The sequence below is a fragment of the Elgaria multicarinata genome, chromosome 22 (genome assembly GCF_023053635.1).
Source record: "Elgaria multicarinata webbii isolate HBS135686 ecotype San Diego chromosome 22, rElgMul1.1.pri, whole genome shotgun sequence".
Taxonomy (NCBI): domain Eukaryota; kingdom Metazoa; phylum Chordata; class Lepidosauria; order Squamata; family Anguidae; genus Elgaria; species Elgaria multicarinata.
This window is the reverse complement of record NC_086192.1, coordinates 12,163,877-12,178,773: the sequence shown is the minus strand read 5'-3', so window position 1 is coordinate 12,178,773 and position 14,897 is coordinate 12,163,877. Positions and strand designations below refer to the sequence as shown.

General features: G+C 45.8%; 1 protein-coding gene across 1 annotated transcript in view; it reads right to left on the bottom strand.

Moving 5' to 3' along the window:
• The window catches only part of CASTOR2 (cytosolic arginine sensor for mTORC1 subunit 2), a 35,840-nt gene extending 21,980 nt beyond the window's left edge, over window positions 1–13,860 (bottom strand). The window contains exons 1-2 of the mRNA XM_063146720.1: window positions 13,684–13,860; window positions 2,989–3,059 (exon numbers count right to left, since the gene is read on the bottom strand). Coding sequence (XP_063002790.1) covers window positions 2,989–3,059; window positions 13,684–13,796 — 184 coding nt within the window. The 5' untranslated portion in view covers window positions 13,797–13,860. The remainder of the gene's footprint in view (window positions 1–2,988; window positions 3,060–13,683) is intronic.
• Between the last annotated feature and the right edge of the window lie 1,037 nt (window positions 13,861–14,897).

Sequence of the window (14,897 nt, the reverse complement as noted above, 5' to 3'; positions counted from 1 at the left end):
TCTAGTCCCCACTCGGACACAGAACCCCACTGGGTGACTTTGGGCCAGTCAGAGACTCTCAGCCCAGCCTACCTCACAGGGTTGTTGTTGTGAGGATAAAATGGAGAGGACGAGAAGGATTATGTACGCTGCCTTGGGTTCCTTAGAGGTCAAAAAGGTGGGATATAAATGTAATAAATAAATACAGTACTGGTCAAAATGGTGGACCCTTTTTGAAATTTTCATGTTTTGCAACTTTGCCTGCTTACAGAAAATGCTCCGTTTTACGAAATTCAAATATTTACATATCAATGGAAAGACCTGATTCACGGAATACAACCAGCCTGCTTCTTTTCCTGGGTGTCCAATCAACTCTTTTCTTTGGTGCCATGGCTCTATTTAGGACAAATGTACGTACACTTTTAATTTGAGAAATACTTCCAATATTCACAACGTCTCCAACTGCGCTTCAGTTCCAGATCAAACAGCAAAACTGACTTTCCCCAACTTGAAACAGGACATATCGCCGCTACTGCCATGTGACTGGTCCCCAGAACAAGGACTGCGATTGGCCAGCAGGGTTTGCAATTCCAATCCGCTTCTTCACTCAATCACACCAGGGTTTGTTTTTAGACTAAAGTAAACGTAACTTTTTTTGCACTGCAGATATTCGCATTCTGTTTTTTGTATCGAATTCAGCATTCAATTCCCTTTCCATTGCTATATCAACATTGGAATTGTGTGAAACAGAACGTTTTCTATAAGCCTGCAAACTTGCAAAACATGAACATTTCAAGAAGCGTCCACAATTTTTGGCCACCACTGTAAATAAGAAGTGTACGTAGGGAGAGCAGCGGGGCCTTAGAAGTGAAAAAGCATCACCACGTGAGCTTTCACACCCGTCAGTGCAACACCCGTTGGGTTCTGCTTATTTTTATTCTGTTTTTATTTTCATTTTACCTTGTACACCGCTCCGAAATTTTTTCAATGAGGAGCGGTATATAAATATTCTAAATAAATAAATAATAAAAAAATAATAAATATTTCAGCCACACATTTGCGTCTTCACAAATGCGTTACCATTTGCAAATTTATGCATTATCTCTGGTCCTCCTTTTTGATGACGCACTGACTCTCTTTTTTGGCCCTGCGTGATTATCCGCCTCCTGATCGGGAACTCTACAAACAGGGGTCTGGAGCCATTTTCAGGGCGAGGGCACAAACTCAAACAGCGCTCTTCCCGGCTCTGTGCTGACGGCCACCATTTTATTTTCTGATCCAGCACTGGAACGATGCTATACCACAATGGCGTTCGTCCCCCCTGGTTTGGAATGATGCCACATCACAACGTAGCACCATCCTGGGGTTCTACTGGCGAAGCAAATTGGCAGACAGATGGACGGAGGTCCCCAGAAACACCACCGTGGTTCCCCCCGATCTTCAAATAGCAAAAGAAAGAAGTTCTGGTGCCTCTTCTGCCATCAATACCACCCCCTCCAAATCTGGCTGAAAGTTCTCTTTTGAGAACCTTGCCACCAGCATTATAAATGAACTACAAAGGATGGCATTACACTCAGAGAGACCAGACAACTATCCTACAGGACGACACAGAGGTGGGGTGCTAAGAACTCAAAAGCATGCGCGGTGTTCGAAAATCTCATCCTATCCCATACTCATAGAATCATAGAATAGTAGAGTTGGAAGGGGCCTATTAGGCCATGGAGTCCAACCCCCTGCTCAGTGCAGGAATCCACCCAATGCAGAAATTGTGGCCATCACTACATCTTCTGTTGGTGAATTCCATAATTTAACTCTGAGCTGTGCGAATCATAGAATAGTAGAGTTGGAAGGGGTCTATAAGGCCATCGAGTCCAACCCCCTGCTCAAGGCAGGAATCCACCCTAAAGCATCCCTGACAGATGGCTGTCCAGCTACATCTAGTGTGGGAGAGCCCACCACCTCCCTAGGTCACGGGTTCCATTGTCGTACTGCTCTAACCGTCAGGACGTTTTTCCTGATGTCCCGCCGGAATCTGGCTTCCTGTCACTTGAGCCCGTTATTCCGTGTCCTGCACTCTATCTCCTTGTAAGCCCAGCAGAATTCCTTCCTTCAAGACAACCGGCTGATCACGTTCTCCTCCTCCAACTTCTGCTGATACGGTTCATTATCTTATGAAACAAATTGCTCCAAGTGAACTGTGACATTAGTGTGTGTGCGATTCTCCGGTTGCTGAGGCTATTAATGTTTAAGATGCAATTAGAACAGAGGGGAGAAAATAGCTTTTGCAGAATATTTCGCAGGCCATTAGTTTAAAGAATTTTCCACACAATTTATCCCTGACATTTGTAAGTGGAAAGGCTTTAAAAAATATATCAACATGCACCTTTGCTGTTTTTCGAACTGCAGTATATTTCAACTCCGGAGCTGCCATTTCATATGCTCCATTGGTTGATGCGCCTGTACTAACACCTGACCATGCACAGGAAGGTAAACTCAGAGGAGTTTGTCCTGAGTGACTCCGTACTTGCAGAAGCTCAAGTTTCTAGACCTCATCACTGAAAATCTCATAACTTTCCAGGATGGAGCACGAAAGCCTCAATGATCTTCATCTTTGCTCTGACTGATTTTCCCTTTCCTGAGGCTTCCTACACACCCTGATTTTAGTCATTCTTTTACAAATCCACACCTATAAATCAGCATATGCAAATCCGCGTGTTTTGTCGTCTTTTTTGCAAATACATTTCCTCTTTTTTGGCAATTTCCAAGCGGCCAACGCCGAGACCTCAAGGCGCTTTTCTGTGTGCCCGTCAGGAGTTTTGGACTACAACCCCCATCATCCCTGATATCAGGACTGATGGGAGTTGCATTCCAAGAATCTGGAGGGCACTAGGTTGAGGAAAGTCGGGATAGAAGACAATATAAATGGTTTTATAACCTTTTCGGACGAGCGCAAAGCTGAGCTGAGCTAGAACAGAGGCGGAAGAGTGGGGGAACGCTTCGAAAGCTCACCTAGAAAGCCTTCTTCATCCACGATGATGGTATAGTCCTCAGGGGTCTCCGTCAGGCTGAAGAACTTGCACCTGAAAAAAGAGGGGAGAAGAGGCGATGAGGCGCTTCAGCTACTGGTTGTTCACTGAAGTTCTACGCATGTTGAAGTCAAGCCCAATGTGTCGTTTTCAATGGGACTTACTCTTTTGTAGGTGTTCTTAGGACTGCAGGTTAAGTCTGCAACCCGATGAACTTACTTGGGAGGAAGTGGGCACTGAATACACTTCTGATGGACATTCACATGGGGCAACATCTGTAGAAGGGACCCTAGGGTACGTATGTGGGGTCTTGTTGTGAGTAGGGAAACCCCAAAGTCCCCGCCCATTGCATAGACAGTGTGTGAGTAGGTGTACTCTGGTGGCCAAAATTGTGGACACTTCTTGAATTTTTCACGTTTTGCAACTTTGGCCATGCTGGCTGATGATGGGAATTGTATGTACCTGCCCGGACCTTAAGATCATCTACAGGGGCCCTTCTCCATGAGCCCCTGCCAAAGGAAGTGAGGCAGGTGGCTACTAGGAGCAGGGCCTTCTCCGCTGTGGCACCCCGGCTGTGGAACGAGCTCCCCAGAGAGGTCCGCCTGGCGCCTACACTGTACTGCTTTCGTCGCCAGCTGAAGACCTTTTTATTCTCTCAGTATTTTATCACTGAATTTTAAATTTAAATTTGACTGTTCTAACTCTGTATTTTAATCTTATATCAATTTTGCTGTGTGGTTTTATCCTGGTTGTGCTTTTTATACTGTATTTTGTAATTGTGCTTTTAACATGTTGGTTGTTTTATTATGGTTTTAATTTTTGTGAACCGCCCAGAGAGCTTCGGCTATGGGGCGGTATAAAAATGTAATGAATAAATAATAAATAAATAAAATAGTCCAATGCACCTGGAGGATGAGATTGGGAAGGGTCTGTTCTATAGAGCTGTGACATCAATAACATGCACACACACACACACACACTTTGATTCACTAAAAAGATGTATCAGGATTAATCAGGCAGATGTTTATATATATTTTTCCTTATTTCTTTTAAGAAATGTACTTTTAAAAACTGCAGGCAGCAAGCCACACTGTCTCACTGTGTGTGGGAAAATGCTTCTTCCAAGATAGTGCTTGCTGCCAACATATGCATGCATCCCCTAATAATGTTATTTTCTTTAAAACAATTGACTTTTCTCATATGCAGACATATGCCAGATTTAGGGTGCAATCCTAAAGCTTTTAAAACTTGATTTTGTTCTGACTTTATACTGTTAGTTTTACCCTACCCAGTGCCTGTTTACCCTACCCTGTGCCTGTTTGCATTCTCTTCCCCTCCTTATTGTTTTATTATGATTTTATTAGAATGTAAGCCTATGCGGCAGGGTCTTGCTATTTACTGTTCTACTCTGTACAGCACCATGTACATTGATGGTGCTATATAAATAAATAAATAAATAAATAAATAATAATAATAATAATCCTATGCAAGTTTAGACAGAAAAAAGGCCTGCCACTCCAGGCATTTCTTGTCCTCTCTAAACTTGCGCCTTGAATCTATTAACTGATTAGAACTCTTAGAAATTGTTGCAATCCCACCAGAGAAGCATCCACTGAACTCAGAGGGATTTACTTCTAAGTAGCTACGCCTAGGCTGAAAGGTTTCTTCAAGTGGGTGACAGATTGCATCCTAGTGAGGGTAGCCTCTTACACGTTGCTGAGAAAGGAGAAACGCAACACCCAAAAAAGAAAAAGAAAGAAGAGCGGACCACGACCACACCGATTTTCATAAAATTTACACATGCTAATTTAGACACAGATGCAAATACAGACATTACTACTAGAATCTAAACAGAAAAAATATACAGTATATATACAATGCCTCTGGCATTGTGAACGATCAACTTCAAGCCTCCTTTGTCTTGAAAGCAGACTTGGACTGGACCGCCTTTCAAACAGAGGACTGTACTCTATCAAGCAGAACACATGGCCACCCTAACCGTAGCCAGATAGACACATCTATGAGATGCTTACACGATTTTACATGTGCCAGCTTATCAGACGCCTATATTCCCCAGTTGCTGGGGAACATGGTCGGGAGGGTGCTGTTGGGTTCTTGGTCAATGGCTGTTTGGCCAATGTGTGAATGCTGCTCTAGATGGACCCTTGGTGTGATCCAGCAGGGCTCTTCTGATGGCATGATAGAGGTGGACAAAATTATGCATGGTATGGAGAATGTGGACAGGGAGACATTTTTCTCCGTCTCTCAAAATACTAGAACCCAATGGGGTCATCCCATGAAGCTGATGGGTGGGAGATCCAGGACGAATAAAAGGAAGGACTTCTTCACACAGTGCAGAGTTAAATTATGGAACTCACTACCACAAGATGTGGTGATGGCCACCCATTTGGATGGCTTTAAAAGGGGGGTGGATAAATTCCTGGAGGCAAAGGCTATCCATGGCTACTAGCCCTGATGGTTGTGTGCTATCTCCAGTATTTGAGGCAGGAAGCCTGTGTGCACCAGTTGCTGGGGAACATGGGTGGGAGGGTGCTGTTGCACCATCTCCTGCTTATTCATCCCTAGCCGATGGCTGGTTGGCCACTGTGTGAACAGAGTGCTGGACTAGATGGACCCTTGGTCTGATCCAGCATCAGGGCACTTCTGATGTTCTTATATGTCTAGCGGGGGGAAATGCCATTTTTGAAGCACCCCCCAAGTCCAGGAGGCTTTGGCCTAGCACCAATTCACTGGTTTACAGCATGTTTACTCAGATATCAGCCCCAGTGTATTCAATGGGATTTACTCCTGGATCAGTGAGTTAAGAATAGCAGCCTGAGTCACCATCTCCCACCTCTGGTGGTAGTTTTGTCACAGTGAGCAAACAGAGATCCTGTTTCCCTTCCCCCCCCCCCCCCAAAAAAAAAACAGCAAGAAAAAAGAAGAGCTCAGCTAGGAAGATGCTAAAAAAGAGCCAGGAAGAAGTGATTCATACATGGAACTTTGGATGACCACCTCAGTGGTGGAACCACTGAGATGAAGGAAGAGGAGGTGGTTGGGACTCTTCGATGAATACTTGAGCTCAGCTTTCATGCAAAGGTCAAGAACTCAAGGATTCACCCAGCTATGGAGTGCAGCTACATTAATTAAATGAATAGGGGGATACTTGGCTCAGCAAGACTACAAACAAGAAGGATCTTGGAATTGTTGTAGGTCACAAGCTGAATAGGAGCCAACAGTGCGATATGGCTGCAAGAAAGGCAAATGCTATTTTGGGCTGTATTCATAGAAGTATAGCTTCCAAATCGCGTGAGGTACTGGTTCCTCTCTATTCGGCCCTGGTTAGGCCTCATCTAGAGTATTGCGTCCAGTTCTGGGCTCCACACTTCAAGAAGGACGCAGACAAGCTGAAGCATGTTCAGAGGAGGGCAACCAGGATGGTCAGGGGTCTGGAAACAAAGCCCTATGAGGAGAGACTGAAACAACTGGGCATGTTTAGCCTGGAGAAGAGAAGACTGAGGGGAGATATAATAGCACTCTTCAAATACTTAAAAGGTTGTCACACAATGGAGGGCCAGGATCTCTTCTCGATCCTCCCAGAGTGTAGGACACGGAATAACAGGCTCAAGTGACAGGAAGCCAGATTCCAGCTGGACATCAGGAAAAACTTCCTGACTGTTAGAGCAGTACGACAATGGAACCAGTTACCTAGGAAGGTTGTGGTCTCTCCCACACTAGAAGCCTTCAAGAGGCAGCTGGACAACCCTCTGTCAGGGATGCTTTAGGGTGGATTCCTGCATTGAGCAGGGGGTTGGACTCGATGGCCTTACAAGCCCCTTCCAACTCTACTATTCTATGATTCTACAAGTCCATGAAGAACTAATGCCCTTATTCTTTTAAAACAAAAATACAACTGAAGCCATGAAAGGGATCTGAGCATTCATGACAGCTTCACAATTGGCTACATACTTGCTCTCACGTAGCTACTGGTTCCAGAAGAGCACTTGAGAAGCAAGCTATGTAGCCAGCCACTTCTGCATTGCCGAAGAGAGAGAGAGAGGCCGTAGCTAGACCTAAGGTTTATCCCAGGATTGTCCTGGGGTCAAACCTGTTCATCTAAGTGCCACACAGGGCATCCAGTTCTCAGGCAGGGATGAACCCGGGATGATCCTGGGATAAACCTTAGGTCTAGCTATGGCCAGAGAGAGAGAGGATAAAAGAGGTCACAGATTTGCACTAAAAATGTGTATTATAAAGGATTGGGCAGTGGTGTTTTCCAGCTCTGATGTCAGTGGGGCGGTGAATTTGCCTTTTTTTTTTTTTACCCACAATGCAATGGGACAACCGAACATCTGGGACGTTACGCTTTGGGAAACTAAATGGTGGCTGGTGCTGGCACAGTTCTCACATTCCGATGACAAGACAAAACCCTGGAATGCAAGATTGGAGTGCAAATTATGTTTAAATCATAGAATCATAGAATAGCAGAGTTAGAAGGGGCCTACAAGGCCATCAAGTCCAACCCCCTGCTCAATGCAGGAATCCACCCTAAAGCATCCCTGACAGAAGGTTGTCCAGCTGCCTCTTGAAGGCCTCTAGTGTGGGAGAGCCCACAACCTCCCTAGGTAACTGATTCCATTGTCGTACTGCTCTAACAGTCAGGACGTTTTTCCTGATGTCCAGCCGGAATCTGGCTTCCTTTAACTTGAGCCCGTTATTCCGTGTCCTGCACTCTGGGAGGATGGAGAAGAGATCCTGGCCCTCCTCTGTGTGACAGCCTTTTAAGTATTTGAAGAGTGCTATCATGTCTCTCCTCAATCTTCTCTTCTCCAGGGTAAATCAAATAATAATTTTAAATTTAATAAATTAAAAAAACAGCAACCATGTCAACAAGAAACCCGCCTAGGAAAGCCTGAACACTGTTGAATCCCGTCAATGACCGCTGTGCAGCGGATCGGGTCCCTTGCATTTCCAAGCATTGCTAGAAGTAGCTCGGGATGCAAGGCATTTGGCCTGGCCGGCCGAGAGACGTACGTGTGCAATCAATACTGCAGCAGAGGAAACAGATCTGTATCTTGGAACAGCTGAGCTCCTGGCCTCCACGATTTTCAATATATCGAGGCGAGGCACGCAGGACAATCCCCTTAGCTGGGTCTCTTGGTTATGGGTGAAAATGGAGAACCCCACTTGCCACATGGGGCAGCAGGTGTAACTCAAAAGGCCCTGGGGTTTTTCAGAACTTGGGGTTCTCCTTCTAAACTTAGTCTGCCTTCCGGAATCCTCTGCTCATATATTTTTATTTATGTATTTATTTCAATTAAATCCCACCATTTTTTTCCCCTCCAAGGAACCCAAGGCGGCGTACATAATCCTCCTTCACTCCACGTTATCCTTACACGGCTTGGGACCACCACACCTGACGGAACGCCTCTTCCGACATGAACCTACCCGTACACTACGCTCAACATCTAAGGTCCTCCTCTGGGCGCCTACCCTGAGGGAAGCTCAGAGAGTGGCAACAAGGGAGAGGGCCTTCTCAGTGGTGGCCCCTCAATTATAGAATGATCTCCCTGACAATGCCCACCTGATGCCAACATTGTTATCTTTTCGGCGCCAGGTCAAGTCCTTTCTCTTCTCCCAGGCATTTAACAGCCTATGCTGAGCTTTTTAACTGACCCCAGGACAGTTGTTTTAAATGTATTTTATTTGTATTTAATACTTTTTATGGTTTTAAATTTTGTATATTTCTTTTTAACGTTCACTGTTTTAAACTTTTGCAAACCGCCCAGAGAGCTTCGGCTATGGGGCGGTATATAAATGTAATAAATAATAATAATAATAATTTATCCTCACAACAACCCTGTGAGGTAGGTTGCTGAGAGTCTGTGACTGGCCCAAAGTCACCCAGTGGGGTTCTGTGTCTGAGTGGGGACTAGGAGCCAGCCTTGTTGTCAGATCTAGAGCAAGAGGCGGAGAAGGAAGCCATACTTGTGAACTCGCTGCAAATCCCAGAGGCAGTGTCAACGGGAGCAGACATCTCGGACAATCTCTCTCCCCCCGCACCCCACATCCCATCCAGTGAAACGGCCGGCGTTTCATGAAATACATTTTCAAATGGGACCACCGTTTCGTTTGAAAATAGCAAAAGTATAATTGGCGAATTTCGTTGCCCATTCGGTCTTCCCCAGTTTGGTGGTGATCTGCAGCGATTTGCAGCGAGTTCGCAAGTATGGCTTCCTTCTCCGCCTCTTGCTCTAAATCTGACAACAAGGCTGGCTCCTAGTCCCCACTCAGACACAGAACTTTGGACGCTCCTCTCCACAACCCTTCCATTCCGGTAAAACCTGACTCTTTGCCTCTTTCTTAATAGCCTTGTTTTTCCAGGAGAAAGCGAAGAACAGTCTGTGCAATGCGATATTTGCGTCTCTTTTTGCCCAGGAGTCCAGAATAAACTTATTTATGGCACAGTTTCTCGGGTCAATATGTACAAAGCCTTGGGTAAATGGGAGTATTCAGAACGGGCTAAGCGTACACTGGGGAGCAATTGCGGGACTTGGGGGGAACTGGGGTGGGGCTACGGCAAAGTTGGTGAAAATGTGCTTCGCTTCATGTGTTTTGCACCCAGGAGACGAACCGCTGCAACCGACAGAAAGCCATAAGTGTTGGCAGGCGACCCACCATGTCTGGATTCCGGCTGCAATTTTGGGGCTGTTCCTCCACCCACCCAGCGTTTGCGTGAAGGGAAGACAGAGAAGGAAAAACGAGAGGCCTTCCTATGACAACCTGCCCATTGAGCTCCCATGTTTAAGGGAAGTTTAACACCGTCGACCGCAGGGTGGATTTGATTTAAATCAATGTGATTTAAATTAGGGATGTGCTCCGCTTCTCCTCGAACCGGAGAAGCAGGAGCGGAGCGGGGGGGCTTCGTCTACCCTTAAGGCGGAGGCGAAGAGGATTGGGGGGCCGGCGGAGCGTTGCGAAGAGGATCGAGGTGAAGGCGGATCCTTCGCCTCGATCTGGAGCTCCGCAAGAAAGGTAAGTGGGGTTTACCGGGCCCTGCCGCTGTCGCTGTCGCCCATGCGGTGACAGCGGCAGGGCCTGGTAACCCCCCCTCCCTCCTCTCCCTTACCTGCGTCCGTCCACGGTCCCCCGGAATAACGGGCTCAAGTTACAGGGAGCCAGATTCCGGCTGGACATCAGGAAAAACTTCCTGACTGTTAGAGCAGTACGACAATGGAACCAGTTACCTAGGGAGGTTGCGGGCTCTCCCACACTACAATGTCAATAGGTAACTAGTTCCATTGTTGTACTGCTCTAACAGTCAGGATGTTTTTCCTGATGTCCTGCCGGAATCTGGCTTCCTTTAACTTGAGCCCGTTATTCCGCGTCCTGCACTCTGGGAGGATCGAGAAGAGATCCTGGCCCTCCTCTGTGTGACAACCTTTTAAGTATTTGAAGAGTGCTATCCTGTCTCCCCTCAATCTTCTCTTCTCCAGGCTAAACATGCCCAGTTCTTTCAGTCTCTCTTCATAGGGCTTTGTTTCCAGACCCCTGATCCTCCTGGCTGCCCTCCTCTGAACACGCTCCAGTTTGTCTGTGTTCTTCTTGAAGTGTGGAGACCAGAAGTGGACGCAATACTCTAGATGAGGCCTAACCAGGGCCGAATAGAGGAGAACCAGTACCTTGTGTGATTTGGAAGCTATACTTCAAAATAGCCTTTGCTTTTTTTGCAGCCACATCACACTGTTGGCTCATATTCAGCTTGTGATCTACAACAATTCCAAGATCCTTCTCATTTGTAGTACTACTGAGCCAAGTATCTCCCATCGTGTAACTGTGCCTTTGGTTTCTATTTCCTAGATGTAGAACTTGGCATTTAACTTGAGTGTGTTTGTTTTAATTAGAAATCAATGAACAGGGGCATTCAAAAATATGACCCCCCCCCCCCCGCTACAATCTGAATTGGTACAACCCAGAATTCTACTGGCCAGTTTATGCGTCCAACGGAATCAAGTTTTAACGCAGCAATTTCTGGCTGTACCACGTAAGGCTGCAGATTGGATGCTTAAATGCTTTCCATGGGTGGCAAAACACACACTTCTCTGCCCATAGAGGGAAAAGTGTTTAGCCTCGTCTTTTCCAGGCATTCTGTTTTTCTACAAGGAGGTTGTTTTTCATGCACCCTTCATCTGAAGTACCATAGTCCAGGCATTACTTTACCACTTTATTTTGTTCCTCATATCTTCTGGCCCTTCTATAATAGGACTAAGGTTATTGGAGGCACCAAGCAAATCTTCCCATAAAGTGAGAATCAAGCCAGGCAAATGACAACAATTGCTTCACAAGGACCCTGCAAGGTGGGTCACTTACACTTCCATTTTAGAGACAATCATAGAATAGCAGAGTTGGAAGGGGCCTACAAGGCCATTGAGTCCAACCCCCGGCTCAAAGCAGGAATCCACCCTAAAGCATCCTTGACAGATGCTTGTCCAGCTGCCTCTTGAAGGCCTCCAGTGTGGGAGAGCCCACAACCTTCCTAGGTAACTGATTTCATTGTCATACTGCTCTAACAGTCAGGAAGCTTTTCCTGATGTCCAGCCGGAATCTGGCTTCCTTTAACTTGAGCCCATTATTCCGTGTCCTGCACTCTGGGAGGATCGAGAAGAGATCCTGGCCCTCCTCTGTGTGACAACCTGTCAAGTATTTGAAAAGTGCTCCCATGTCTCCCCTCAGTCTTCTCTTCTCCAGGCTAAACCTGCCCAGTTCACAGAATCATAGAATAGTAGAGTTGGAAGGGGCCTATAAGGCCATTGAGTCTAACCTCCCTTTCAGTCTCTCTTCACAGGACTTTGTTTCCGGACCCCTGATCATCTTGGTTGCCCTCCCCTGAACCCCTTCCAGCTTGTCTGCGTCCTTCTTGAAGTGTGGTGCCCAGAACTGGACGCAATACTCAAACTGAGACCATGGCTTTCCACGCTAATTAGAAACGCTGAGAAACCGTGACCGATATTACCAGACCCTTTGTAACTTTTTTGTTGACTCCTTTACGAAAACGTTTCCGCGTATTCATCATTTGCTAAGCTAGGATACAACGAGACCATTGTGTTGCAGTCCAGAACGCAATATTTTGAGATGAGAAGGATTTAAAGGTTATTGGTGACATTTCAAAAGCCTTTGGGATTCCTTTCCTCCCTTCCCTGCCCCCCAAAAACTGCCAAGTGAATTTGCAACCAAGTGAATTTGTCGCCGTCCATCAGCAAAAAGGAACTGCATGTATTGTGTTGTATTTTAGGCATTACACTCTGTTGAGCCAACCAAGAGACGCCGTAAACAAGGCAGAAGGGAAAACATCACAGCAAAACCACGTCAACGCCAAGCTAGAAAACAGGGGGAACATTTCAACAGCAGTGAAGTTTTAACTCGTGATAAAGGGGCAGTAACCAAACGAAACTGCAGAGATGCCCATTCATTCTGCCACATTATTAAGACGGGACGAAAAGCAAAGCTTTCCTTGCATTGCAAACCTGCAATTCAGTTTTAAAACACACACACTTTATTAGCAGTCTCCCCTAGGGCAAACAGGGGTGTGCGGTTATTAAAAATGTTTTTATTTTGAAGTGGGCTCCTAAGAAGCCATGCAAAAACATGTCATTGTCCAGGCTGAAAACAACGACGACAACGTGAAGTTTAAACATGATTCCTCAGTTCAAACATGATTCCTCTTAACCTCCTCATCTATCTGCATTATGGTAGAGGCTCAGCCTTGGATTTACTAGGCATTCGCAAATCAAATTATTTTCAACAGGGGAAAAAAAAAATCCATTCATTTCACTCATCGTACAATGTTGTGCCTTGTTGTTTTTAAAGAGATGTTGCACTACATCTGGCCAGAACCTTTAACTTCATTTGTGTGTGTTTTTTTCCTTTTAGAAAAGGCTTCTCCAAAGAACATTATCCCGCCCCCCCCCCAAAAAAAACCAGAAAGAAAATAAGAGCATGTTGCAGGGAGTCCAAGATATCGCTCCCCCCCACAAGTATATTTTGCAATAAACACTCCATTGAACTAACCGCAGGATTTTAAGTGCAAGAAGTAAAATGTGTGTAACACACACACACACACACAAATATCCCTCCCATTTGCCTCCTCCCTTTCTTGACGCTTTTCTTTGTTGTGATGGATTGCCTTGTTGGTCCTCTTTTTGTGCGTGTGCAAAAACACACACACACACTTAAACCTCTTTAATCGTTCCTTTTTAAACTTAAAAAGGGGGGGGAAGGCATTCTAAGCGCTGTGTTTATTCATCAACCTCTTTGCAAGCAGAATAAAATGACTACAAGGGAAGGGATGGTGGGGGGGGGGAAAGAAGGGGGCGTGTTTGTGCAAAAACTCAGGCTGTGTTGCTTTAGGTAAAGAGGCAACAAAATGAAAAAGGTTGCAATCCTTGAAGAGGAAAAGGAGGTAGGGAAAAGAGGTAAAGTGGGGAGGTGGGTTTGCAGCCCCCCCCCCGACCCAAACCCCTTCAACCTTGATTCTTGCATCTGAATTAATCCACATCCCCCCACACCCATTCCATGGCAATATCCCTCTTGTCCTTTGAAGATACATGATTGTTATTGTTATTATTGTGATGATTGTGATTGTGAATGAATGAATGGATTCCTAAAGGTGCCCACTTACCTGGTCTTGGAGGAGAGGAAAGCCAGTTTGATCAAGCCATAGGTAAACATCTGGATACGCTCTTTGGCTACGCTCGCTACTTTTAAGCGGTGCTCTAAAATGTGCAATTCCATCTTTTTTTTCTTTTTCTCATTTGTAGTTCATTCGTTTTGGGTTCTCTGGTGGGTGGTGTGCCTGGGTCTTCTCCTTTGTCCACGGGGTATTTTTCCACCCTCTTCCTTTTACGTCTCCAGCGCAGGCAGAGAGAGAGAGAGAGAAATATATATATATATATATATATAGACTTTGAAAAGGGGATGAACGAAGGATTTTTTTTAAAAAAAAAGAAATTAGGCAATACTGCAAGCTATGGCAGAGGGGTGGGGAGAGAAAAAAAGAAGAGGAAAAAGGAGGAGAGGAAAAAAAAAACAGGGGCAGAAGATGGAAAAGGGGAATTGCAAGCTCAGAGTACAGAAGAACTAATGGTGTTTCACAATGTAACAAACAACTTGCCACTCAAACGGAGCTGCAGGGGGCATGCGCGCGGGAGCGGAGCATCTTGGGAGATGTAGTCCAGGGGGCGGAGCAACGCCCGGAGTTGGTGTTTTTTTTTTTTTGGCAGGGAACAAAAATGGGGTTCGGAGGTGTTTGCAAAATAAGGAAGGCGTGCACGGATCGCCGTCTCCTCCTCCTCCTCCTCCTCCTCCCTCTTCTTCTTCTTCTTCTCCTTCTCCTCTTAGGGTGACCATATGAAAAGGAGGACAGGGCTCCTGTACCTTTAACAGTTGTATTGAAAAGGGAATTTCAGCAGGTGTCCTTTGTATATTCACCTGGTGAAATTTCCTCTTCATCACAATGCTTAAAGCTGCAGGTGCCCTGCCCTCTTTTAAATCTGGTCACTCTAGTATAGCTCCTGCAGCTTTAACTTGATTTCTCCAGAACTCTTCATCAGGCTGGCAAAGCTGAGGGTGCAACGGAAGAAAATAATAATAATCTGGCCAGCGAGCCTGCATTCGGTCACAGACTCCATCCATAGCAGGGCTGCCGGTCTCCTTTTGCTTCGCTTTGTTCAAATTTGGAGCTGAGGCCTTTCAGCCACGCCCCTGAAGCAAGACGCGCCCTAATGCATACTTTGGAAAAGGTCTGAACAAAGATATTGGGGTGGTTCACACAACAGGCTAATGGTTGAGTGGGGCCTGTTTGTTGAACCATAGGTTAGCATGTTGTCTGAACCC